At 34.8% G+C, this 25,581-nt stretch overlaps 1 protein-coding gene across 1 annotated transcript in view; it reads right to left on the bottom strand.

The window, feature by feature from the left end:
- The window catches only part of LOC141162674 (integrin alpha-M-like), a 210,171-nt gene that overhangs the window by 169,319 nt on the left and 15,271 nt on the right, over positions 1-25,581 (bottom strand). The window contains exons 2-4 of the mRNA XM_073649027.1: positions 23,688-23,790; positions 23,487-23,590; positions 23,289-23,359 (exon numbers count right to left, since the gene is read on the bottom strand). Of these exons, the coding sequence (XP_073505128.1) occupies positions 23,289-23,359; positions 23,487-23,590; positions 23,688-23,790 (278 nt within the window). The remainder of the gene's footprint in view (positions 1-23,288; positions 23,360-23,486; positions 23,591-23,687; positions 23,791-25,581) is intronic.

The raw sequence follows: 25,581 nt of genomic DNA, 5'->3' as shown, positions 1-25,581 counted from the left end.
CATAGGACATAGAATAAAGAAGAAGAATCCTACAACATGACACATAAAACATAGGACAGAGAATAAAGAAGAAGAATCCTACAACATGACACATAAAACATAGGACGGAGAATAAAGAGGAAGAATCCTACAACATGACACATAAAACATAGGACGGAGAATAAAGAAGAAGAATCCTACAACATGACACATAAAACATAGGACGGAGAATAAAGAGGAAGAATCCTACAACATGACACATAAAACATAGGACGAAGAATAAAGAAGAAGAATCCTACAACATGACACATAAAACATAGGACATAGAATAAAGAAGAAGAATCCTACAACATGACACATAAAACATAGGACAGAGAATAAAGAAGAAGAATCCTACAACATGACACATAAAACATAGGACGGAGAATATAGAAGAAGAATCCTACAACATGACACATAAAACATAGGACGGAGAATAAAGAAGAAGAATCCTACAACATGACACATAAAACATAGGACATAGAATAAAGAAGAAGAATCCTACAACATGACACATAAAACATAGGACAGAGAATAAAGAAGAAGAATCCTACAACATGACACATAAAACATAGGACGGAGAATATAGAAGAAGAATCCTACAACATGACACATAAAACATAGGACAGAGAATAAAGAAGAAGAATCCTACAACATGACACATAAAACATAGGACATAGAATAAAGAAGAAGAATCCTACAACATGACACATAAAACATAGGACGGAGAATAAAGAAGAAGAATCCTACAACATGACACATAAAACATAGGACATAGAATAAAGAAGAAGAATCCTACAACATGACACATAAAACATAGGACATAGAATAAAGAAGAAGAATCCTACAACATGACACATAAAACATAGGACAGAGAATAAAGAAGAAGAATCCTACAACATGACACATAAAACATAGGACAGAGAATAAAGAAGAAGAATCCTACAACATGACACATAAAACATAGGACGGAGAATATAGAAGAAGAATCCTACAACATGACACATAAAACATAGGACAGAGAATAAAGAAGAAGAATCCTACAACATGACACATAAAACATAGGACGGAGAATAAAGAAGAAGAATCCTACAACATGACACATAAAACATAGGACGGAGAATATAGAAGAAGAATCCTACAACATGACACATAAAACATAGGACAGAGAATAAAGAAGAAGAATCCTACAACATGACACATAAAACATAGGACAGAGAATAAAGAAGAAGAATCCTACAACATGACACATAAAACATAGGACAGAGAATAAAGAAGAAGAATCCTACAACATGACACATAAAACATAGGACGGAGAATAAAGAAGAAGAATCCTACAACATGACACATAAAACATAGGACAGAGAATAAAGAAGAAGAATCCTACAACATGACACATAAAACATAGGACGGAGAATAAAGAAGAAGAATCCTACAACATGACACATAAAACATAGGACGGAGAATAAAGAAGAAGAATCCTACAACATGTCACATAAAACATAGGACAGAGAATAAAGAGGAAGAATCCTACAACATGTCACATAAAACATAGGACGAAGAATAAAGAAGAAGAATCCTACAACATGACACATAAAACATAGGACGGAGAATAAAGAAGAAGAATCCTACAACATGTCACATAAAACATAGGACAGAGAATAAAGAAGAAGAATCCTACAACATGACACATAAAACATAGGACGGAGAATAAAGAAGAAGAATCCTACAACATGACACATAAAACATAGGACGGAAAATAAAGAAGAAGAATCCTACAACATGTCACATAAAACATAGGACAGAGAATAAAGAAGAAGAATCCTACAACATGACACATAAAACATAGGACGGAGAATAAAGAAGAAGAATCCTACAACATGACACATAAAACATAGGACGGAGAATAAAGAAGAAGAATCCTACAACATGACACATAAAACATAGGACGGAGAATAAAGAAGAAGAATCCTACAACATGACACATAAAACATAGGACGGAGAATAAAGAAGAAGAATCCTACAACATGACACATAAAACATAGGACGGAGAATAAAGAAGAAGAATCCTACAACATGACACATAAAACATAGGACGAAGAATAAAGAAGGAGAATCCTACAACATGACACATAAAACATAGGACGAAGAATAAAGAAGGAGAATCCTACAACATGACACATAAAACATAGGACGGAGAATAAAGAAGAAGAATCCTACAACATAACACATAAAACATAGGACGGAGAATAAAGAAGAAGAATCCTACAACATGACACATAAAACATAGGACGGAGAATAAAGAAGAAGAATCCTACAAAATGACACATAAAACATAGGACAGAGAATAAAGAGGAAGAATCCTACAACATGACACATAAAACATAGGACGGAGAATAAAGAAGAATCCTACAACATTTCACATAAAACATACGACGGAGAATAAAGAAGAATCCTACAACATGACACATAAAACATAGGACGGAGAATAAAGAAGAAGAATCCTACAACATGTCACATAAAACATAGGACAGAGAATAAAGAAGAAGAATCCTACAACATGTCACATAAAACATAGGACGGAGAATAAAGAAGAAGAATCCTACAACATGACACATAAAACATATGACGGAGAATAAAGAAGAAGAATCCTACAACATGACACATAAAACATAGGACGGAGAATAAAGAAGAAGAATCCTACAACATGTCACATAAAACATAGGACGGAGAATAAAGAGGAAGAATCCTACAACATGACACATAAAACATAGGACGGAGAATAAAGAAGAAGAGTCCTACAACATGTCACATAAAACATAGGACAGAGAATAAAGAAGAAGAATCCTACAACATGTCACATAAAACATAGGACGGAGAATAAAGAAGAAGAATCCTACAACATGTCACATAAAACATAGGACGGAGAATAAAGAGGAAGAATCCTACAACATGACACATAAAACATAGGACAGAAAATAAAGAAGAAGAATCCTACAACATGACACATAAAACATAGGACAGAGAATAAAGAGGAAGAATCCTACAACATGACACATAAAACATAGGACAGAGAATAAAGAAGAAGAATCCTACAACATGACACATAAAACATAGGACAGAGAATAAAGAAGAAGAATCCTACAACATGACACATAAAACATAGGACGGAGAATAAAGAAGAAGAATCCTACAACATGACACATAAAACATAGGACGGAGAATAAAGAAGAAGAATCCTACAACATGACACATAAAACATAGGACGGAGAATAAAGAAGAAGAATCCTACAACATGTCACATAAAACATAGGACAGAGAATAAAGAGGAAGAATCCTACAACATGTCACATAAAACATAGGACGGAGAATAAAGAAGAAGAATCCTACAACATGACACATAAAACATAGAACGGAGAATAAAGAAGAAGAATCCTACAACATGACACATAAAACATAGGACGGAGAATAAAGAAGAAGAATCCTACAACATGACACATAAAACATAGGACGGAGAATAAAGAAGAAGAATCCTACAACATGACACATAAAACATAGGACAGAGAATAAAGAAGAAGAATCCTACAACATGACACATAAAACATAGGACGGAGAATAAAGAAGAAGAATCCTACAACATGACACATAAAACATAGGACAGAGAATAAAGAAGAAGAATCCTACAACATGACACATAAAACATAGGACGGAGAATAAAGAAGAAGAATCCTACAACATGACACATAAAACATAGGATGGAGAATAAAGAAGAAGAATCCTACAACATGACACATAAAACATAGGACGGAGAATAAAGAAGAAGAATCCTACAACATGACACATAAAACATAGGACGGAGAATAAAGAAGAAGAATCCTACAACATGACACATAAAACATAGGACGGAGAATAAAGAAGAAGAATCCTACAACATGACACATAAAACATAGGACAGAGAATAAAGAAGAAGAATCCTACAACATGACACATAAAACATAGGACGGAGAATAAAGAAGAAGAATCCTACAACATGACACATAAAACATAGGATGGAGAATAAAGAAGAAGAATCCTACAACATGACACATAAAACATAGGACGGAGAATAAAGAAGAAGAATCCTACAACATGACACATAAAACATAGGACAGAGAATAAAGAAGAAGAATCCTACAACATGACACATAAAACATAGGACAGAGAATAAAGAAGAAGAATCCTACAACATGACACATAAAACATAGGACAGAGAATAAAGAAGAAGAATCCTACAACATGACACATAAAACATAGGACGGAGAATAAAGAAGAAGAATCCTACAACATGACACATAAAACATAGGACGAAGAATAAAGAAGAAGAATCCTACAACATGACACATAAAACATAGGACGAAGAATAAAGAAGGAGAATCCTACAACATGTCACATAAAACATAGGACAGAGAATAAAGAAGAAGAATCCTACAACATGACACATAAAACATAGGACGGAGAATAAAGAGGAAGAATCCTACAACATGTCACATAAAACATAGGACAGAGAATAAAGAAGAAGAATCCTACAACATGTCACATAAAACATAGGACGGAGAATAAAGAAGAAGAATCCTACAACATGTCACATAAAACATAGGACAGAGAATAAAGAAGAAGAATCCTACAACATGACACATAAAACATAGGACGGAGAATAAAGAAGAAGAATCCTACAACATGACACATAAAACATAGGACGGAGAATAAAGAGGAAGAATCCTACAACATGTCACATAAAACATAGGACAGAGAATAAAGAAGAAGAATCCTACAACATGACACATAAAACATAGGACATAGAATAAAGAAGAAGAATCCTACAACATGACACATAAAACATAGGACGGAGAATAAAGAAGAAGAATCCTACAACATGTCACATAAAACATAGGACAGAGAATAAAGAAGAAGAATCCTACAACATGTCACATAAAACATAGGACGGAGAATAAAGAAGAAGAATCCTACAACATGACACATAAAACATAGGACAGAGAATAAAGAAGAAGAATCCTACAACATGTCACATAAAACATAGGACGGAGAATAAAGAAGAAGAATCCTACAACATGACACATAAAACATAGGACAGAGAATAAAGAAGAAGAATCCTACAACATGTCACATAAAACATAAGACAGAAAATAAAGAAGAAGAATCCTACAACATGTCACATAAAACATAGGACAGAGAATAAAGAGGAAGAATACTACAACATGACACATAAAACATAGGACGGAGAATAAAGAAGAAGAATCCTACAACATGACACATAAAACATAGGACGAAGAATAAAGAAGGAGAATCCTACAACATGACACATAAAACATAGGACGGAGAATAAAGAGGAAGAATCCTACAACATGACACATAAAACATAGGACGGAGAATAAAGAGGAAGAATCCTACAACATGACACATAAAACATAAGACAGAAAATAAAGAAGAAGAATCCTACAACATGTCACATAAAACATAGGACGGAGAATAAAGAAGAAGAATCCTACAACATGACACATAAAACATAGGACGGAGAATAAAGAAGAAGAATCCTACAACATGTCACATAAAACATAGGACGGAGAATAAAGAAGATGAATCCTACAACATGACACATAAAACATAGGACAGAGAATAAAGAAGAAGAATCCTACAACATGACACATAAAACATAGGACGGAGAATAAAGAAGAAGAATCCTACAACATGACACATAAAACATAGGACGGAGAATAAAGAAGAAGAATCCTACAACATGACACATAAAACATAGGACGGAGAATAAAGAAGAAGAATCCTACAACATGACACATAAAACATAGGACGGAGAATAAAGAAGAAGAATCCTACAACATGACACATAAAACATAGGACGGAAAATAAAGAAGAAGAAACCTACAACATGTCACATAAAACATAGCACGGAGAATAAAGAAGAAGAATCCTACAACATGACACATAAAACATAGGACGAAGAATAAAGAAGGAGAATCCTACAACATGACACATAAAACATAGGACGGAGAATAAAGAAGAAGAATCCTACAAAATGACACATAAAACATAGGACGGAGAATAAAGAAGAAGAATCCTACAACATGACACATAAAACATAGGACGGAGAATAAAGAAGAAGAATCCTACAACATGACACATAAAACATAGGACGGAGAATAAAGAAGAAGAATCCTACAACATGACACATAAAACATAGGACGAAGAATAAAGAAGGAGAATCCTACAACATGACACATAAAACATAGGACGGAGAATAAAGAAGAAGAATCCTACAACATGTCACATAAAACATAGGACAGAGAATAAAGAGGAAGAATCCTGCAACATTTCACATAAAACATAGGACGGAGAATAAAGAAGAAGAATCCTACAACATAACACATAAAACATAGGACGGAGAATATAGAAGAAGAATCCTACAACATGACACATAAAACATAGGACGAAGAATAAAGAAGAAGAATCCTACAACATAACACATAAAACATAGGACGGAGAATAAAGAAGAAGAATCCTACAACATGACACATAAAACATAGGACGGAGAATAAAGAAGAAGAATCCTACAACATGACACATAAAACATAGGACGGAGAATAAAGAAGAAGAATCCTACAACATAACACATAAAACATAGGACGGAGAATAAAGAAGAAGAATCCTACAACATGACACATAAAACATAGGACGGAGAATAAAGAAGAAGAATCCTACAAAATGACACATAAAACATAGGACAGAGAAAAAAGAGGAAGAATCCTACAACATGTCACATAAAACATAGGACGGAGAATAAAGAAGAAGAATCCTACAACATTTCACATAAAACATAGGACGGGGAATAAAGAGGAAGAATCCTACAACATGTCACATAAAACATAGGACGGAGAATAAAGAAGAAGAATCCTACAACATGACACATAAAACATAGGACGGAGAATAAAGAAGAATCCTACAACATGACACATAAAACATAGGACGGAGAATAAAGAAGAAGAATCCTACAACATGTCACATAAAACATAGGACAGAGAATAAAGAAGAAGAATCCTACAACATGACACATAAAACATAGGACAGAGAATAAAGAAGAAGAATCCTACAACATGACACATAAAACATAGGACAGAGAATAAAGAAGAAGAATCCTACAACATGACACATAAAACATAGGACGGAGAATAAAGAAGAAGAATCCTACAACATGACACATAAAACATAGGACGGAGAATAAAGAAGAAGAATCCTAAAACATGTCACATAAAACATAGGACGGAGAATAAAGAAGAAGAATCCTACAACATGACACATAAAACATAGGACAGAGAATAAAGAGGAAGAATCCTACAACATGACACATAAAAAATAGGACGGAGAATAAAGAAGAAGAATCCTACAACATGACACATAAAACATAGGACATAGAATAAAGAAGAAGAATCCTACAACATGTCACATAAAACATAGGACGAAGAATAAAGAAGAAGAATCCTACAACATGACACATAAAACATAGGACATAGAATAAAGAAGAAGAATCCTACAACATGACACATAAAACATAGGACATAGAATAAAGAAGAAGAATCCTACAACATGACACATAAAACATAGGACGGAGAATATAGAAGAAGAATCCTACAACATGACACATAAAACATAGGACGGAGAATAAAGAAGAAGAATCCTACAACATGACACATAAAACATAGGACAGAGAATAAAGAAGAAGAATCCTACAACATGACACATAAAACATAGGACATAGAATAAAGAAGAAGAATCCTACAACATGACACATAAAACATAGGACAGAGAATAAAGAAGAAGAATCCTACAACATGACACATAAAACATAGGACGGAGAATAAAGAAGAAGAATCCTACAACATGACACATAAAACATAGGACAGAGAATAAAGAAGAAGAATCCTACAACATGACACATAAAACATAGGACATAGAATAAAGAAGAAGAATCCTACAACATGACACATAAAACATAGGACAGAGAATAAAGAGGAAGAATCCTACAACATAACACATAAAACATAGGACGGAGAATAAAGAAGAAGAATCCTACAACATGACACATAAAACATAGGACAGAGAATAAAGAAGAAGAATCCTACAACATGACACATAAAACATAGGACGGAGAATAAAGAAGAAGAATCCTACAACATGACACATAAAACATAGGACGGAGAATAAAGAAGAAGAATCCTACAACATGTCACATAAAACATAGGACAGAGAATAAAGAGGAAGAATCCTACAACATGTCACATAAAACATAGGACGGAGAATAAAGAAGAAGAATCCTACAACATGACACATAAAACATAGGACGGAGAATAAAGAAGAAGAATCCTACAACATGACACATAAAACATAGGACGGAGAATAAAGAAGAAGAATACTACAACATGACACATAAAACATAGGACGGAGAATAAAGAAGAAGAATCCTACAACATGACACATAAAACATAGGACGAAGAATAAAGAAGGAGAATCCTACAACATGACACATAAAACATAGGACGGAGAATAAAGAAGAAGAATCCTACAACATGACACATAAAACATAGGACGGAGAATAAAGAAGAAGAAACCTACAACATGTCACATAAAACATAGGACGAAGAATAAAGAAGAAGAATCCTACAACATGACACATAAATCATAGGACGGAGAATAAAGAAGAAGAATCCTACAACATGTCACATAAAACATAGGACAGAGAATAAAGAAGAAGAATCCTACAACATGACACATAAAACATAGGACGGAGAATAAAGAAGAAGAATCCTACAACATGACACATAAAACATAGGACGGAAAATAAAGAAGAAGAATCCTACAACATGTCACATAAAACATAGGACGGAGAATAAAGAAGAAGAATCCTACAACATGACACATAAAACATAGGACGGAGAATAAAGAAGAAGAATCCTACAACATGACACATAAAACATAGGACGGAGAATAAAGAAGAAGAATCCTACAACATGACACATAAAACATAGGACGGAGAATAAAGAAGAAGAATCCTACAACATGACACATAAAACATAGGACGGAGAATAAAGAAGAAGAATCCTACAACATGACACATAAAACATAGGACGAAGAATAAAGAAGGAGAATCCTACAACATGACACATAAAACATAGGACGGAGAATAAAGAAGAAGAATCCTACAACATGTCACATAAAACATAGGACAGAGAATAAAGAGGAAGAATCCTACAACATTTCACATAAAACATAGGATCGAGAATAAAGAAGAAGAATCCTACAACATGACACATAAAACATAGGACGAAGAATAAAGAAGGAGAATCCTACAACATGACACATAAAACATAGGACGAAGAATAAAGAAGGAGAATCCTACAACATGACAGTTAAAACATAGGACGGTAAATAAAGAAGAAGAATCCTACAACATAACACATAAAACATAGGACGGAGAATATAGAAGAAGAATCCTACAACATGACACATAAAACATAGGACGAAGAATAAAGAAGAAGAATCCTACAACATAACACATAAAACATAGGACGGAGAATAAAGAAGAAGAATCCTACAACATGACACATAAAACATAGGACGGAGAATAAAGAAGAAGAATCCTACAAAATGACACATAAAACATATGACGGAGAATAAAGAAGAATCCTACAACATGACACATAAAACATAGGACGGAGAATAAAGAAGAAGAATCCTACAACATGTCACATAAAACATAGGACGGAGAATAAAGAAGAAGAATCCTACAACATGTCACATAAAACATAGGACAGAGAATAAAGAAGAAGAATCCTACAACATGTCACATAAAACATAGGACGGAGAATAAAGAAGAAGAATCCTACAACATGACACATAAAACATAGGACGGAGAATAAAGAAGAAGAATCCTACAACATGACACATAAAACATAGGACGGAGAATAAAGAAGAAGAATCCTACAACATGTCACATAAAACATAGGACAGAGAATAAAGAAGAAGAATCCTACAACATGACACATAAAACATATGACGGAGAATAAAGAAGAATCCTACAACATGACACATAAAACATAGGACGGAGAATAAAGAAGAAGAATCCTACAACATGTCACATAAAACATAGGACGGAGAATAAAGAAGAAGAATCCTACAACATGTCACATAAAACATAGGACGGAGAATAAAGAAGAAGAATCCTACAACATGTCACATAAAACATAGGACGGAGAATAAAGAAGAAGAATCCTACAACATGACACATAAAACATAGGACGGAGAATAAAGAAGAAGAATCCTACAACATGACACATAAAACATAGGACGGAGAATAAAGAAGAAGAATCCTACAACATGTCACATAAAACATAGGACGGAGAATAAAGAGGAAGAATCCTACAACATGTCACATAAAACATAGGACGGAGAATAAAGAAGAAGAATCCTACAACATGACACATAAAACATAGGACAGAGAATAAAGAGGAAGAATCCTACAACATGACACATAAAACATAGGACAGAGAATAAAGAAGAAGAATCCTACAACATGACACATAAAACATAGGACAGAGAATAAAGAAGAAGAATCCTACAACATGACACATAAAACATAGGACAGAGAATAAAGAAGAAGAATCCTACAACATGACACATAAAACATAGGACAGAGAATAAAGAAGAAGAATCCTACAACATGACACATAAAACATAGGACGGAGAATAAAGAAGAAGAATCCTACAACATGACACATAAAACATAGGACGGAGAATAAAGAAGAAGAATCCTACAACATGTCACATAAAACATTGGACAGAGAATAAAGAGGAAGAATCCTACAACATGTCACATAAAACATAGGACGGAGAATAAAGAAGAAGAATCCTACAACATGACACATAAAACATAGGACGGAGAATAAAGAAGAAGAATCCTACAACATGACACATAAAACATAGGACGGAGAATAAAGAAGAAGAATCCTACAACATGACACATAAAACATAGGACGGAGAATAAAGAAGAAGAATCCTACAACATGACACATAAAACATAGGACGGAGAATAAAGAAGAAGAATCCAACAACATGACACATAAAACATAGGACAGAGAATAAAGAAGAAGAATCCTACAACATGTCACATAAAACATAGGACGGAGAATAAAGAAGAAGAATCCTACAACATGACACATAAAACATAGGACAGAGAATAAAGAAGAAGAATCCTACAACATGACACATAAAACATAGGACGGAGAATAAAGAAGAAGAATCCTACAACATGACACATAAAACATAGGACGGAGGATAAAGAAGAAGAATCCTACAACATGACACATAAAACATAGGACAGAGAATAAAGAAGAAGAATCCTACAACATGACACATAAAACATAGGACGAAGAATAAAGAAGAAGAATCCTACAACATGACACATAAAACATAGGACGAAGAATAAAGAAGAAGAATCCTACAACATGACACATAAAACATAGGACATAGAATAAAAAAGAAGAATCCTAGAACATGACACATAAAACATAGGACAGAGAATAAAGAAGAAGAATCCTACAACATGACACATAAAACATAGGACAGAGAATAAAGAAGAAAAATCCTACAACATGACACATAAAACATAGGACAGAGAATAAAGAAGAAGAATCCTACAACATGACACATAAAACATAGGACAGAGAATAAAGAAGAAGAATCCTACAACATGACACATAAAACATAGGACAGAGAATAAAGAAGAAAAATCCTACAACATGACACATAAAACATAGGACAGAGAATAAAGAAGAAGAATCCTACAACATGTCACATAAAACATAGAACGGAGAATAAAGAAGAAGAATCCTACAACATGACACATAAAACATAGAACGGAGAATAAAGAAGAAGAATCCTACAACATGTCACATAAAACATAGGACGGAGAATAAAGAAGAAGAATCCTACAACATGACACATAAAACATAGGACATAGAATAAAAAAGAAGAATCCTAGAACATGACACATAAAACATAGGACAGAGAATAAAGAAGAAGAATCCTACAACATGACACATAAAACATAGGACAGAGAATAAAGAAGAAGAATCCTACAACATGACACATAAAACATAGGACAGAGAATAAAGAAGAAGAATCCTACAACATGTCACATAAAACATAGGACGGAGAATAAAGAAGAAGAATCCTACAACATGACACATAAAACATAGGACATAGAATAAAAAAGAAGAATCCTAGAACATGACACATAAAACATAGGACAGAGAATAAAGAAGAAGAATCCTACAACATGACACATAAAACATAGGACAGAGAATAAAGAAGAAGAATCCTACAACATGACACATAAAACATAGGACAGAGAATAAAGAAGAAGAATCCTACAACATGACACATAAAACATAGGACGGAGAATAAAGAAGAAGAATCCTACAACATGACACATAAAACATAGGACAGAGAATAAAGAAGAAGAATCCTACAACATGTCACATAAAACATAGGACAGAGAATAAAGAAGAAGAATCCTACAACATGACACATAGAACATAGGACGGAGAATAAAGAAGAAGAATCCTACAACATGACACATAAAACATAGGATCGAGAATAAAGAAGAAGAATCCTACAACATGACACATAAAACATAGGACGAAGAATAAAGAAGGAGAATCCTACAACATGACACATAAAACATAGGACGAAGAATAAAGAAGGAGAATCCTACAACATGACAGTTAAAACATAGGACGGTAAATAAAGAAGAAGAATCCTACAACATAACACATAAAACATAGGACGGAGAATATAGAAGAAGAATCCTACAACATGACACATAAAACATAGGACGAAGAATAAAGAAGAAGAATCCTACAACATAACACATAAAACATAGGACGGAGAATAAAGAAGAAGAATCCTACAACATGACACATAAAACATAGGACGGAGAATAAAGAAGAAGAATCCTACAAAATGACACATAAAACATATGACGGAGAATAAAGAAGAATCCTACAACATGACACATAAAACATAGGACGGAGAATAAAGAAGAAGAATCCTACAACATGTCACATAAAACATAGGACGGAGAATAAAGAAGAAGAATCCTACAACATGTCACATAAAACATAGGACAGAGAATAAAGAAGAAGAATCCTACAACATGTCACATAAAACATAGGACGGAGAATAAAGAAGAAGAATCCTACAACATGACACATAAAACATAGGACGGAGAATAAAGAAGAAGAATCCTACAACATGACACATAAAACATAGGACGGAGAATAAAGAAGAAGAATCCTACAACATGTCACATAAAACATAGGACAGAGAATAAAGAAGAAGAATCCTACAACATGACACATAAAACATATGACGGAGAATAAAGAAGAATCCTACAACATGACACATAAAACATAGGACGGAGAATAAAGAAGAAGAATCCTACAACATGTCACATAAAACATAGGACGGAGAATAAAGAAGAAGAATCCTACAACATGTCACATAAAACATAGGACAGAGAATAAAGAAGAAGAATCCTACAACATGTCACATAAAACATAGGACGGAGAATAAAGAAGAAGAATCCTACAACATGACACATAAAACATAGGACGGAGAATAAAGAAGAAGAATCCTACAACATGACACATAAAACATAGGACGGAGAATAAAGAAGAAGAATCCTACAACATGTCACATAAAACATAGGACGGAGAATAAAGAGGAAGAATCCTACAACATGTCACATAAAACATAGGACGGAGAATAAAGAAGAAGAATCCTACAACATGACACATAAAACATAGGACAGAGAATAAAGAAGAAAAATCCTACAACATGACACATAAAACATAGGACATAGAATAAAGAAGAAGAATCCTACAACATGACACATAAAACATAGGACAGAGAATAAAGAAGAAGAATCCTACAACATGACACATAAAACATAGGACGGAGAATAAAGAAGAAGAATCCTACAACATGACACATAAAACATAGGACAGAGAATAAAGAAGAAGAATCCTACAACATGACACATAAAACATAGGACGGAGAATAAAGAAGAAGAATCCTACAACATGACACATAAAACATAGGACAGAGAATAAAGAAGAAGAATCCTACAACATGACACATAAAACATAGGACAGAGAATAAAGAAGAAGAATCCTACAACATGACACATAAAACATAGGACAGAGAATAAAGAAGAAGAATCCTACAACATGACACATAAAACATAGGACGGAGAATAAAGAAGAAGAATCCTACAACATGACACATAAAACATAGGACGGAGAATAAAGAAGAAGAATCCTACAACATGTCACATAAAACATAGGACAGAGAATAAAGAGGAAGAATCCTACAACATGTCACATAAAACATAGGACGGAGAATAAAGAAGAAGAATCCTACAACATGACACATAAAACATAGGACGGAGAATAAAGAAGAAGAATCCTACAACATGACACATAAAACATAGGACGGAGAATAAAGAAGAAGAATCCTACAACATGACACATAAAACATAGGACGGAGAATAAAGAAGAAGAATCCTACAACATGACACATAAAACATAGGACGGAGAATAAAGAAGAAGAATCCAACAACATGACACATAAAACATAGGACAGAGAATAAAGAAGAAGAATCCTACAACATGTCACATAAAACATAGGACGGAGAATAAAGAAGAAGAATCCTACAACATGACACATAAAACATAGGACGGAGAATAAAGAAGAAGAATCCTACAACATGACACATAAAACATAGGACGGAGAATAAAGAAGAAGAATCCTACAACATGACACATAAAACATAGGACGGAGGATAAAGAAGAAGAATCCTACAACATGACACATAAAACATAGGACAGAGAATAAAGAAGAAGAATCCTACAACATGACACATAAAACATAGGACAGAGAATAAAGAAGAAGAATCCTACAACATGACACATAAAACATAGGACGAAGAATAAAGAAGAAGAATCCTACAACATGACACATAAAACATAGGACGAAGAATAAAGAAGAAGAATCCTACAACATGACACATAAAACATAGGACGGAGAATAAAGAAGAAGAATCCTACAACATGACACATAAAACATAGGACATAGAATAAAGAAGAAGAATCCTACAATATGACACATAAAACATAGGACAGAGAATAAAGAAGAAAAATCCTACAACATGACACATAAAACATAGGACAGAGAATAAAGAAGAAGAATCCTACAACATGTCACATAAAACATAGGACGGAGAATAAAGAAGAAGAATCCTACAACATGACACATAAAACATAGGACATAGAATAAAAAAGAAGAATCCTAGAACATGACACATAAAACATAGGACAGAGAATAAAGAAGAAGAATCCTACAACATGACACATAAAACATAGGACAGAGAATAAAGAAGAAGAATCCTACAACATGACACATAAAACATAGGACAGAGAATAAAGAAGAAGAATCCTACAACATGACACATAAAACATAGGACGGAGAATAAAGAAGAAGAATCCTACAACATGACACATAAAACATAGGACAGAGAATAAAGAAGAAGAATCCTACAACATGTCACATAAAACATAGGACAGAGAATAAAGAAGAAGAATCCTACAACATGACACATAGAACATAGGACGGAGAATAAAGAAGAAGAATCCTACAACATGACACATAAAACATAGGACGGAGAATAAAGAAGAAGAATCCTACAACATGACACATAAAACATAGGACGGAGAATAAAGAAGAAGAATCCTACAACATGACACATAAAACATAGGACAGAGAATAAAGAAGAACAATCCTACAACATGACACATAAAACATAGGACGGAGAATAAAGAAGAAGAATCCTACAACATGTCACATAAAACATAGGACGGAGAATAAAGAAGAAGAATCCTACAACATGACACATAAAACATAGGACGGAGAATAAAGAAGAAGAATCCTACAACATGACACATAAAACATAGGACGAAGAATAAAGAAGAAGAATCCTACAACATGACACATAAAACATAGGACAGAGAATAAAGAAGAAGAATCCTACAACATGTCACATAAAACATAGGACAGAGAATAAAGAAGAACAATCCTACAACATGACACATAAAACATAGGACGGAGAATAAAGAAGAAGAATCCTACAACATGACACATAAAACATAGGACAGAGAATAAAGAAGAAGAATCCTACAACATGACACATAAAACATAGGACGGAGAATAAAGAAGAAGAATCCTACAACATGTCACATAAAACATAGGACAGAGAATAAAGAAGAACAATCCTACAACATGACACATAAAACATAGGACGGAGAATAAAGAAGAAGAATCCTACAACATGACACATAAAACATAGGACGAAGAATAAAGAAGAACAATCCTACAACATGACACATAAATCATAGGACAGAGAATAAAGAAGAAGAATCCTACAACATGACACATAAAACATAGGACGGAGAATAAAGAAGAAGAATCCTACAACATGTCACATAAAACATAGGACAGAGAATAAAGAAGAAGAATCCTACAACATGTCACATAAAACATAGGACGGAGAATAAAGAAGAAGAATCCTACAACATGACACATAAAACATAGGACGGAGAATAAAGAAGAAGAATCCTACAACATGACACATAAAACATAGGACAGAGAATAAAGAAGAACAATCCTACAACATGACACATAAAACATAGGACGGAGAATAAAGAAGAAGAATCCTACAACATGACACATAAAACATAGGACGGAGAATAAAGAAGAAGAATCCTACAACATGTCACATAAAACATAGGACGGAGAATAAAGAAGAAGAATCCTACAACATGACACATAAAACATAGGACGGAGAATAAAGAAGAAGAATCCTACAACATGACACATAAAACATAGGACAGAGAATAAAGAAGAAGAATCCTACAACATGACACATAAAACATAGGACAGAGAATAAAGAAGAACAATCCTACAACATGACACATAAAACATAGGACGGAGAATAAAGAAGAAGAATCCTACAACATGACACATAAAACATAGGACAGAGAATAAAGAAGAAGAATCCTACAACATGACACATAAAACATAGGACGGAGAATAAAGAAGAAGAATCCTACAACATGACACATAAAACATAGGACAGAGAATAAAGAAGAACAATCCTACAACATGACACATAAAACATAGGACGGAGAATAAAGAAGAAGAATCCTACAACATGACACATAAAACATAGGACAGAGAATAAAGAAGAAGAATCCTACAACATGACACATAAAACATAGGACAGAGAATAAAGAAGAAGAATCCTACAACATGACACATAAAACATAGGACGGAGAATAAAGAAGAAGAATCCTACAACATGACACATAAAACATAGGACGGAGAATAAAGAAGAAGAATCCTACAACATGTCACATAAAACATAGGACAGAGAATAAAGAAGAAGAATCCTACAACATGTCACATAAAACATAGGACAAAGAATAAAGAAGAAGAATCCTACAACATGACACATAAAACATAGGACAGAGAATAAAGAAGAAGAATCCTACAACATGACACATAAAACATAGGACAAAGAATAAAGAAGAAGAATCCTACAACATGTCACATAAAACATAGGACATAGAATAAAGAAGAAGAATCCTACAACATGACACATAAAACATAGGACAGAGAATAAAGAAGAAGAATCCTACAACATGTCACATAAAACATAGGACAGAGAATAAAGAAGAAGAATCCTACAACATGTCACATAAAACATAGGACATAGAATAAAGAAGAAGAATCCTACAACATGACACATAAAACATAGGACGGAGAATAAAGAAGAAGAATCCTACAACATGACACATAAAACATAGGACAGAGAATAAAGAAGAAGAATCCTACAACATGTCACATAAAACATAGGACATAGAATAAAGAAGAAGAATCCTACAACATGACACATAAAACATAGGACGGAGAATAAAGAAGAAGAATCCTACAACATGACACATAAAACATAGGACGGAGAATAAAGAAGAAGAATCCTACAACATGACACATAAAACATAGGACGGAGAATAAAGAAGAAGAATCCTACAACATGACACATAAAACATAGGACGGAGAATAAAGAAGAAGAATCCTACAACATGTCACATAAAACATAGGACGGAGAATAAAGAAGAAGAATCCTACAACATGACACATAAAACATAGGACATAGAATAAAGAAGAAGAATCCTACAACATGACACATAAAACATAGGACGGAGAATAAAGAAGAAGAATCCTACAACATGACACATAAAACATAGGACAGAGAATAAAGAAGAAGAATCCTACAACATGACACATAAAACATAGGACGGAGAATAAAGAAGAAGAATCCTACAACATGACACATAAAACATAGGACAGAGAATAAAGAAGAAGAATCCTACAACATGACACATAAAACATAGGACAGAGAATAAAGAAGAAGAATCCTACAACATGTCACATAAAACATACGACGGAGAATAAAGAAGAAGAATCCTACAACATGTCACATAAAACATAGGACGGAGAATAAAGAAGAAGAATCCTACAACATGTCACATAAAACATAGGACGGAGAATAAAGAAGAAGAATCCTACAACATGACACATAAAACATAGGACGGAGAATAAAGAAGAAGAATCCTACAACATGACACATAAAACATAGGACAGAGAATAAAGAGGAAGAATCCTACAACATGACACATAAAACATAGGACAGAGAATAAAGAGGAAGAATCCTACAACATGACACATAAAACATAGGACGAAGAATAAAGAAGAAGAATCCTACAACATGACACATAAAACATAGGACGGAGAATAAAGAAGAAGAATCCTACAACATGTCACATAAAACATAGGACGGAGAATAAAGAAGAAGAATCCTACAACATGACACATAAAACATAGGACGGAGAATAAAGAAGAAGAATCCTACAACATGACACATAAAACATAGGACAGAGAATAAAGAGGAAGAATCCTACAACATGACACATAAAACATAGGACGAAGAATAAAGAAGAAGAATCCTACAACATGACACATAAAACATAGGACAGAGAATAAAGAAGAAGAATCCTACAACATGTCACATAAAACATAGGACAGAGAATAAAGAAGAAGAATCCTACAACATGACACATAAAACATAGGACGAAGAATAAAGAAGAAGAATCCTACAACATGACACATAAAACATAGGACGAAGAATAAAGAAGAAGAATCCTACAACATGACACATAAAACATAGGACAGAGAATAAAGAAGAAGAATCCTACAACATGACACATAAAACATAGGACAGAGAATAAAGAAGAAGAATCCTACAACATGACACATAAAACATAGGACGAAGAATAAAGAAGAAGAATCCTACAACATGACACATAAAACATAGGACAGAGAATAAAGAAGAAGAATCCTACAACATGTCACATAAAACATAGGACATAGAATAAAGAAGAAGAATCCTACAACATGACACATAAAACATAGGACAGAGAATAAAGAAGAAGAATCCTACAACATGTCACATAAAACATAGGACATAGAATAAAGAAGAAGAATCCTACAACATGACACATAAAACATAGGACAGAGAATAAAGAAGAAGAATCCTACAACATGACACATAAAACATAGGACGGAGAATAAAGAAGAAGAATCCTACAACATGACACATAAAACATAGGACAGAGAATAAAGAAGAAGAATCCTACAACATGACACATAAAACATAGGACGGAGAATAAAGAAGAAGAATCCTACAACATGTCACATAAAACATAGGACGGAGAATAAAGAAGAAGAATCCTACAACATGACACATAAAACATAGGACGGAGAATAAAGAAGAAGAATCCTACAACATGACACATAAAACATAGGACGAAGAATAAAGAAGAAGAATCCTACAACATGACACATAAAACATAGGACGGAGAATAAAGAAGAAGAATCCTACAACATGGCACATAAAACATAGGACGAAGAATAAAGAAGAAGAATCCTACAACATGACATATAAAACATAGGACAGAGAATAAAGAAGAAGAATCCTACAACATGTCACATAAAACATAGGACGGAGAATAAAGAAGAAGAATCCTACAACATGACACATAAAACATAGGACAGAGAATAAAGAAGAAGAATCCTACAACATGACACATAAAACATAGGACAGAGAATAAAGAATATAAATCCTACAACATGTCACATAAAACATAGGACGGAGAATAAAGAAGAAGAATCCTACAACATGACACATAAAACATAGGACGGAGAATAAAGAAGAAGAATCCTACAACATGACACATAAAACATAGGACGGAGAATAAAGAAGAAGAATCCTACAACATGTCACATAAAACATAGGACAGAGAATAAAGAAGAAGAATCCTACAACATGACACATAAAACATAGGACGGAGAATAAAGAAGAAGAATCCTACAACATGTCACATAAAACATAGGACAGAGAATAAAGAAGAAGAATCCTACAACATGACACATAAAACATAGGACAGAGAATAAAGAAGAAGAATCCTACAACATGACACATAAAACATAGGACAGAGAATAAAGAAGAAGAATCCTACAACATGTCACATAAAACATAGGACGGAGAATAAAGAAGAAGAATCCTACAACATGTCATATAAAACATAGGACGGAGAATAAAGAAGAAGAATCCTACAACATGTCACATAAAACATAGGACAGAGAATAAAGAAGAAGAATCCTACAACATGACACATAAAACATAGGACGGAGAATAAAGAAGAAGAATCCTACAACATGACACATAAAACATAGGACGGAGAATAAAGAAGAAGAATCCTACAACATGACACATAAAACATAGGACGGAGAATAAAGAAGAAGAATCCTACAACATGTCACATAAAACATAGGACAGAGAATAAAGAAGAAGAATCCTACAACATGACACATAAAACATAGGACAGAGAATAAAGAAGAAGAATCCTACAACATGACACATAAAACATAGGACAGAGAATAAAGAAGAAGAATCCTACAACATGACACATAAAACATAGGACAGAGAATAAAGAAGAAGAATCCTACAACATGTCACATAAAACATAGGACGGAGAATAAAGAAGAAGAATCCTACAACATGTCATATAAAACATAGGACATAGAATAAAGAAGAAGAATCCTACAACATGACACATAAAACATAGGACAGAGAATAAAGAGGAAGAATCCTACAACATAACACATAAAACATAGGACGGAGAATAAAGAAGAAGAATCCTACAATATGACACATAAAACATAGGACAGAGAATAAAGAAGAAGAATCCTACAACATAACACATAAAACATAGGACGGAGAATAAAGAAGAAGAATCCTACAACATGTCACATAAAACATAGGACGAAGAATAAAGAAGAAGAATCCTACAACATGACACATAAAACATAGGACGAAGAATAAAGAAGAAGAATCCTACAACATGACACATAAAACATAGGACGAAGAATAAAGAAGAAGAATCCTACAACATGACACATAAAACATAGGACGGAGAATAAAGAAGAATCCTACAACATGACACATAAAACATAGGACATAGAATAAAGAAGAAGAATCCTACAACATGACACATAAAACATAGGACAGAGAATAAAGAAGAAGAATCCTACAACATGACACATAAAACATAGGACAGAGAATAAAGAAGAAGAATCCTACAACATGACACATAAAACATAGGACAGAGAATAAAGAAGAAGAATCCTACAACATGTCACATAAAACATAGGACGGAGAATAAAGAAGAAGAATCCTACAACATGTCATATAAAACATAGGACATAGAATAAAGAAGAAGAATCCTACAACATGACACATAAAACATAGGACAGAGAATAAAGAGGAAGAATCCTACAACATAACACATAAAACATAGGACGGAGAATAAAGAAGAAGAATCCTACAATATGACACATAAAACATAGGACAGAGAATAAAGAAGAAGAATCCTACAACATAACACATAAAACATAGGACGGAGAATAAAGAAGAAGAATCCTACAACATGTCACATAAAACATAGGACGGAGAATAAAGAAGAAGAATCCTACAACATGACACATAAAACATAGGACGAAGAATAAAGAAGAAGAATCCTACAACATGACACATAAAACATAGGACGAAGAATAAAGAAGAAGAATCCTACAACATGACACATAAAACATAGGACGAAGAATAAAGAAGAAGAATCCTACAACATGACACATAAAACATAGGACGAAGAATAAAGAAGAAGAATCCTACAACATAACACATAAAACATAGGACGGAGAATAAAGAAGAAGAATCCTACAACATGACACATAAAACATAGGACGGAGAATAAAGAAGAAGAATCCTACAACATGACACATAAAACATAGGACGAAGAATAAAGAAGAAGAATCCTACAACATGACACATAAAACATAGGACGAAGAATAAAGAAGAAGAATCCTACAACATGACACATAAAACATAGGACGAAGAATAAAGAAGAAGAATCCTACAACATGACACATAAAACATAGGACGGAGAATAAAGAAGAAGAATCCTACAACATGACACATAAAACATAGGACGGAGAATAAAGAAGAAGAATCCTACAACATGACACATAAAACATAGGACGAAGAATAAAGAAGAAGAATCCTACAACATGACACATAAAACATAGGACGAAGAATAAAGAAGAAGAATCCTACAACATGACACATAAAACATAGGACGGAGAATAAAGAAGAAGAATCCTACAACATGACACATAAAACATAGGACGGAGAATAAAGAAGAATCCTACAACATGACACATAAAACATAGGACATAGAATAAAGAAGAAGAATCCTACAACATGACACATAAAACATAGGACAGAGAATAAAGAAGAAGAATCCTACAACATGAGAAGTAAAATATGAAGAAGACGGAGCCAATAATAATATGGCAGTTGGACTTAAGAAATAAATTACAGAGCAGAAAGCTGTAACACTGTCGTCACCAACCAGTAAGTGAAGCGGTTTCTCCTGAAGGGACAGAGACAGCCCAAGAGACATTTGATCTTCGTCTGGAGATCCTGCAGCAGATCACATAGACGTCTGAGAATAGGATAATTCTTGACACTTATGTTTTTTATTAAATTATTCTTGGTCTGTGGAATCCACCGGATCATTATATTTTCATCTGTAATGTGAGCAGATTACCAGTGATGATGATTGGAGAGCAGCTCGTGGTCTTTGGATCACAGCGATATAACTGACCAGTCTTATCTGTCGCCTCTGGAGAGCAAGGGGCACTGACGATCACCCTGTAATGAGACCCCAGACATGTCATGGGATGTCCGCTCCCCCAGGATGGATTCTCATTGCTGGATCATCTAGTGTAGAGGCAAAAAATTCTCTTACCATCTTTCCAGCTGTATGACCTGGTACCCAAAGCTGGGGTCACTGTTCTGGAAGATGATTGGCTGTTCTGTGTCCACAAAGATGGCGCTGGCCAAAGATAGGACTGAAATCAATGAAAAACACCCAAAATGTAAGGACAATACAGCAAATAAAGGCATGAGGGATGGAAGGATGTACTCTACCAAAGCATCCACTGGAGTAATTCCCACTCCCTGGTCAACCACTGGAGTAATGTCCACTCCCTGGTAATCCGCTGGAGTAATGTCCACTCCCTGGTCATCCACTGGAGTAATGTCCACTCCCAGTAATCCACTGGAGTAATGTCCACTCCCTGGTCATCCACTGGAGTAATGTCCACTCCCTGGTCATCTACTGGAGTAATGTCCACTCCCTGGTCATCCACTGGAGTAATGTCCACTCCCTGGTCATCCACTGGAGTAATTTCCACTCCCAGTAATCCACTGGAGTAATGTCCACTCCCTGGTCATCCACTGGAGTAATGTCCACTCCCTGGTCATCCACTGGAGTAATGTACACACCCTGGTAATCCACTGGAGTAATATCCACTCCCTGGTCATCCACTGGAGTAATGTCCACTCCCTGGTCATACGCTGGAGTAATATCCACTCCCTGGTCATCCACTGGAGTAATGTCCACTACATAGTCATACAATGGAGTAATGTCAACTCCCTGGTCATCCACTGGAGTAATGTCCACTCCCTGGTCATACGCTGGAGTAATATCCACTCCCTGGTCATCCACTGGAGTAATGTCCACTACATAGTCATACAATGGAGTAATGTCAACTTCCTGGTCATCCACTAAAGTAATGTCCACTACATGGTCATCCACTGGAGTAATGTCCATTCCCTGGTCATCCACTAAAGTAATGTCCACTCCCTGGTCATATACTGGAGTAAGGTCCACTCCCTGGTCATCCAGTGGAGTAAGGTCCACTCCCTGGTCTTCCAATGGAGTAAGGTCCACTCCCTGGTCATACACTGGAGTAAGGTCCACTCCTTGGTCTTCCAATGGACTAAGGTCCGCTCCCTGGTCTTCCAATGGAGTAAGGTCCACTCCCTGGTCTTCCAATGGAGTAAGCTCCACTCCATGATCTTACCAATGGAGTAAGGTCCACTCCCTGGTCATCCAGTGGAGTAAGGTCCACTCCCTGGTCTTCCAATGGAGTAAGGTCCACTCCATGATCTTACCAATGGAGTAAGGTCCACTCCCTGGTTATCCAGTGGAGTAAGGTCCACTCCCAGGTCATCCAGTGGAGTAAGGTCCACTCCCTGGTCTTCCAATGGAGTAAGGTCCACTCCCTGGTCTTCCAATGGAGTAAGGTCCACTCCATGATCTTACCAATGGAGTAAGGTCCACTCCCCGGTCATCCACTGGAATGAATAAACCCTTTTCAATCACTGATGTAATGACTCCATGGTCATCTACTAGGGTCATTCACTAGAGAAATTTTTATTCCCTGGTGAAGGAGAAGTCTCTTTTGACATTGTTTCCCAGTTCCCACCTTTTCTATACCAGTAGTTGCATCTGTCTTATAAGCTCGAGCTTTGCTCTTGTGGTGGACAGTTTTGTCCTTCTGCACTGGACAATTCAATAGTACCTGGTCTCTATTAAAATCAGACTCATCTGTCACAGATTGACGTCACCTTCGCTCATCTGGTCAGACCGCACCCCATGTCAGACGGTCTTTGTCTGGGGGTCCACCATCACGACGTGGGCACTCGTATGCTGAGGGAACAATGTGGCAATGGCTTGTACACTGTCATCAGAATGTGAACTAAGAATCTTGTATTCTAGATCAATGGATAAGATCTGGATGAGCGCCAGGTGCCCCCATCATATATCACTCCTCCTTCTGAACACTGAGGTGGAC

This window comes from Phyllobates terribilis, unplaced genomic scaffold, assembly GCF_046119375.1.
Source record: "Phyllobates terribilis strain yellow unplaced genomic scaffold, ASM4611937v1 Scaffold_9__5_contigs__length_417890890, whole genome shotgun sequence".
Lineage (NCBI taxonomy): Eukaryota > Metazoa > Chordata > Amphibia > Anura > Dendrobatidae > Phyllobates > Phyllobates terribilis.
This window is presented reverse-complemented; position numbering and strand designations above follow the sequence as displayed.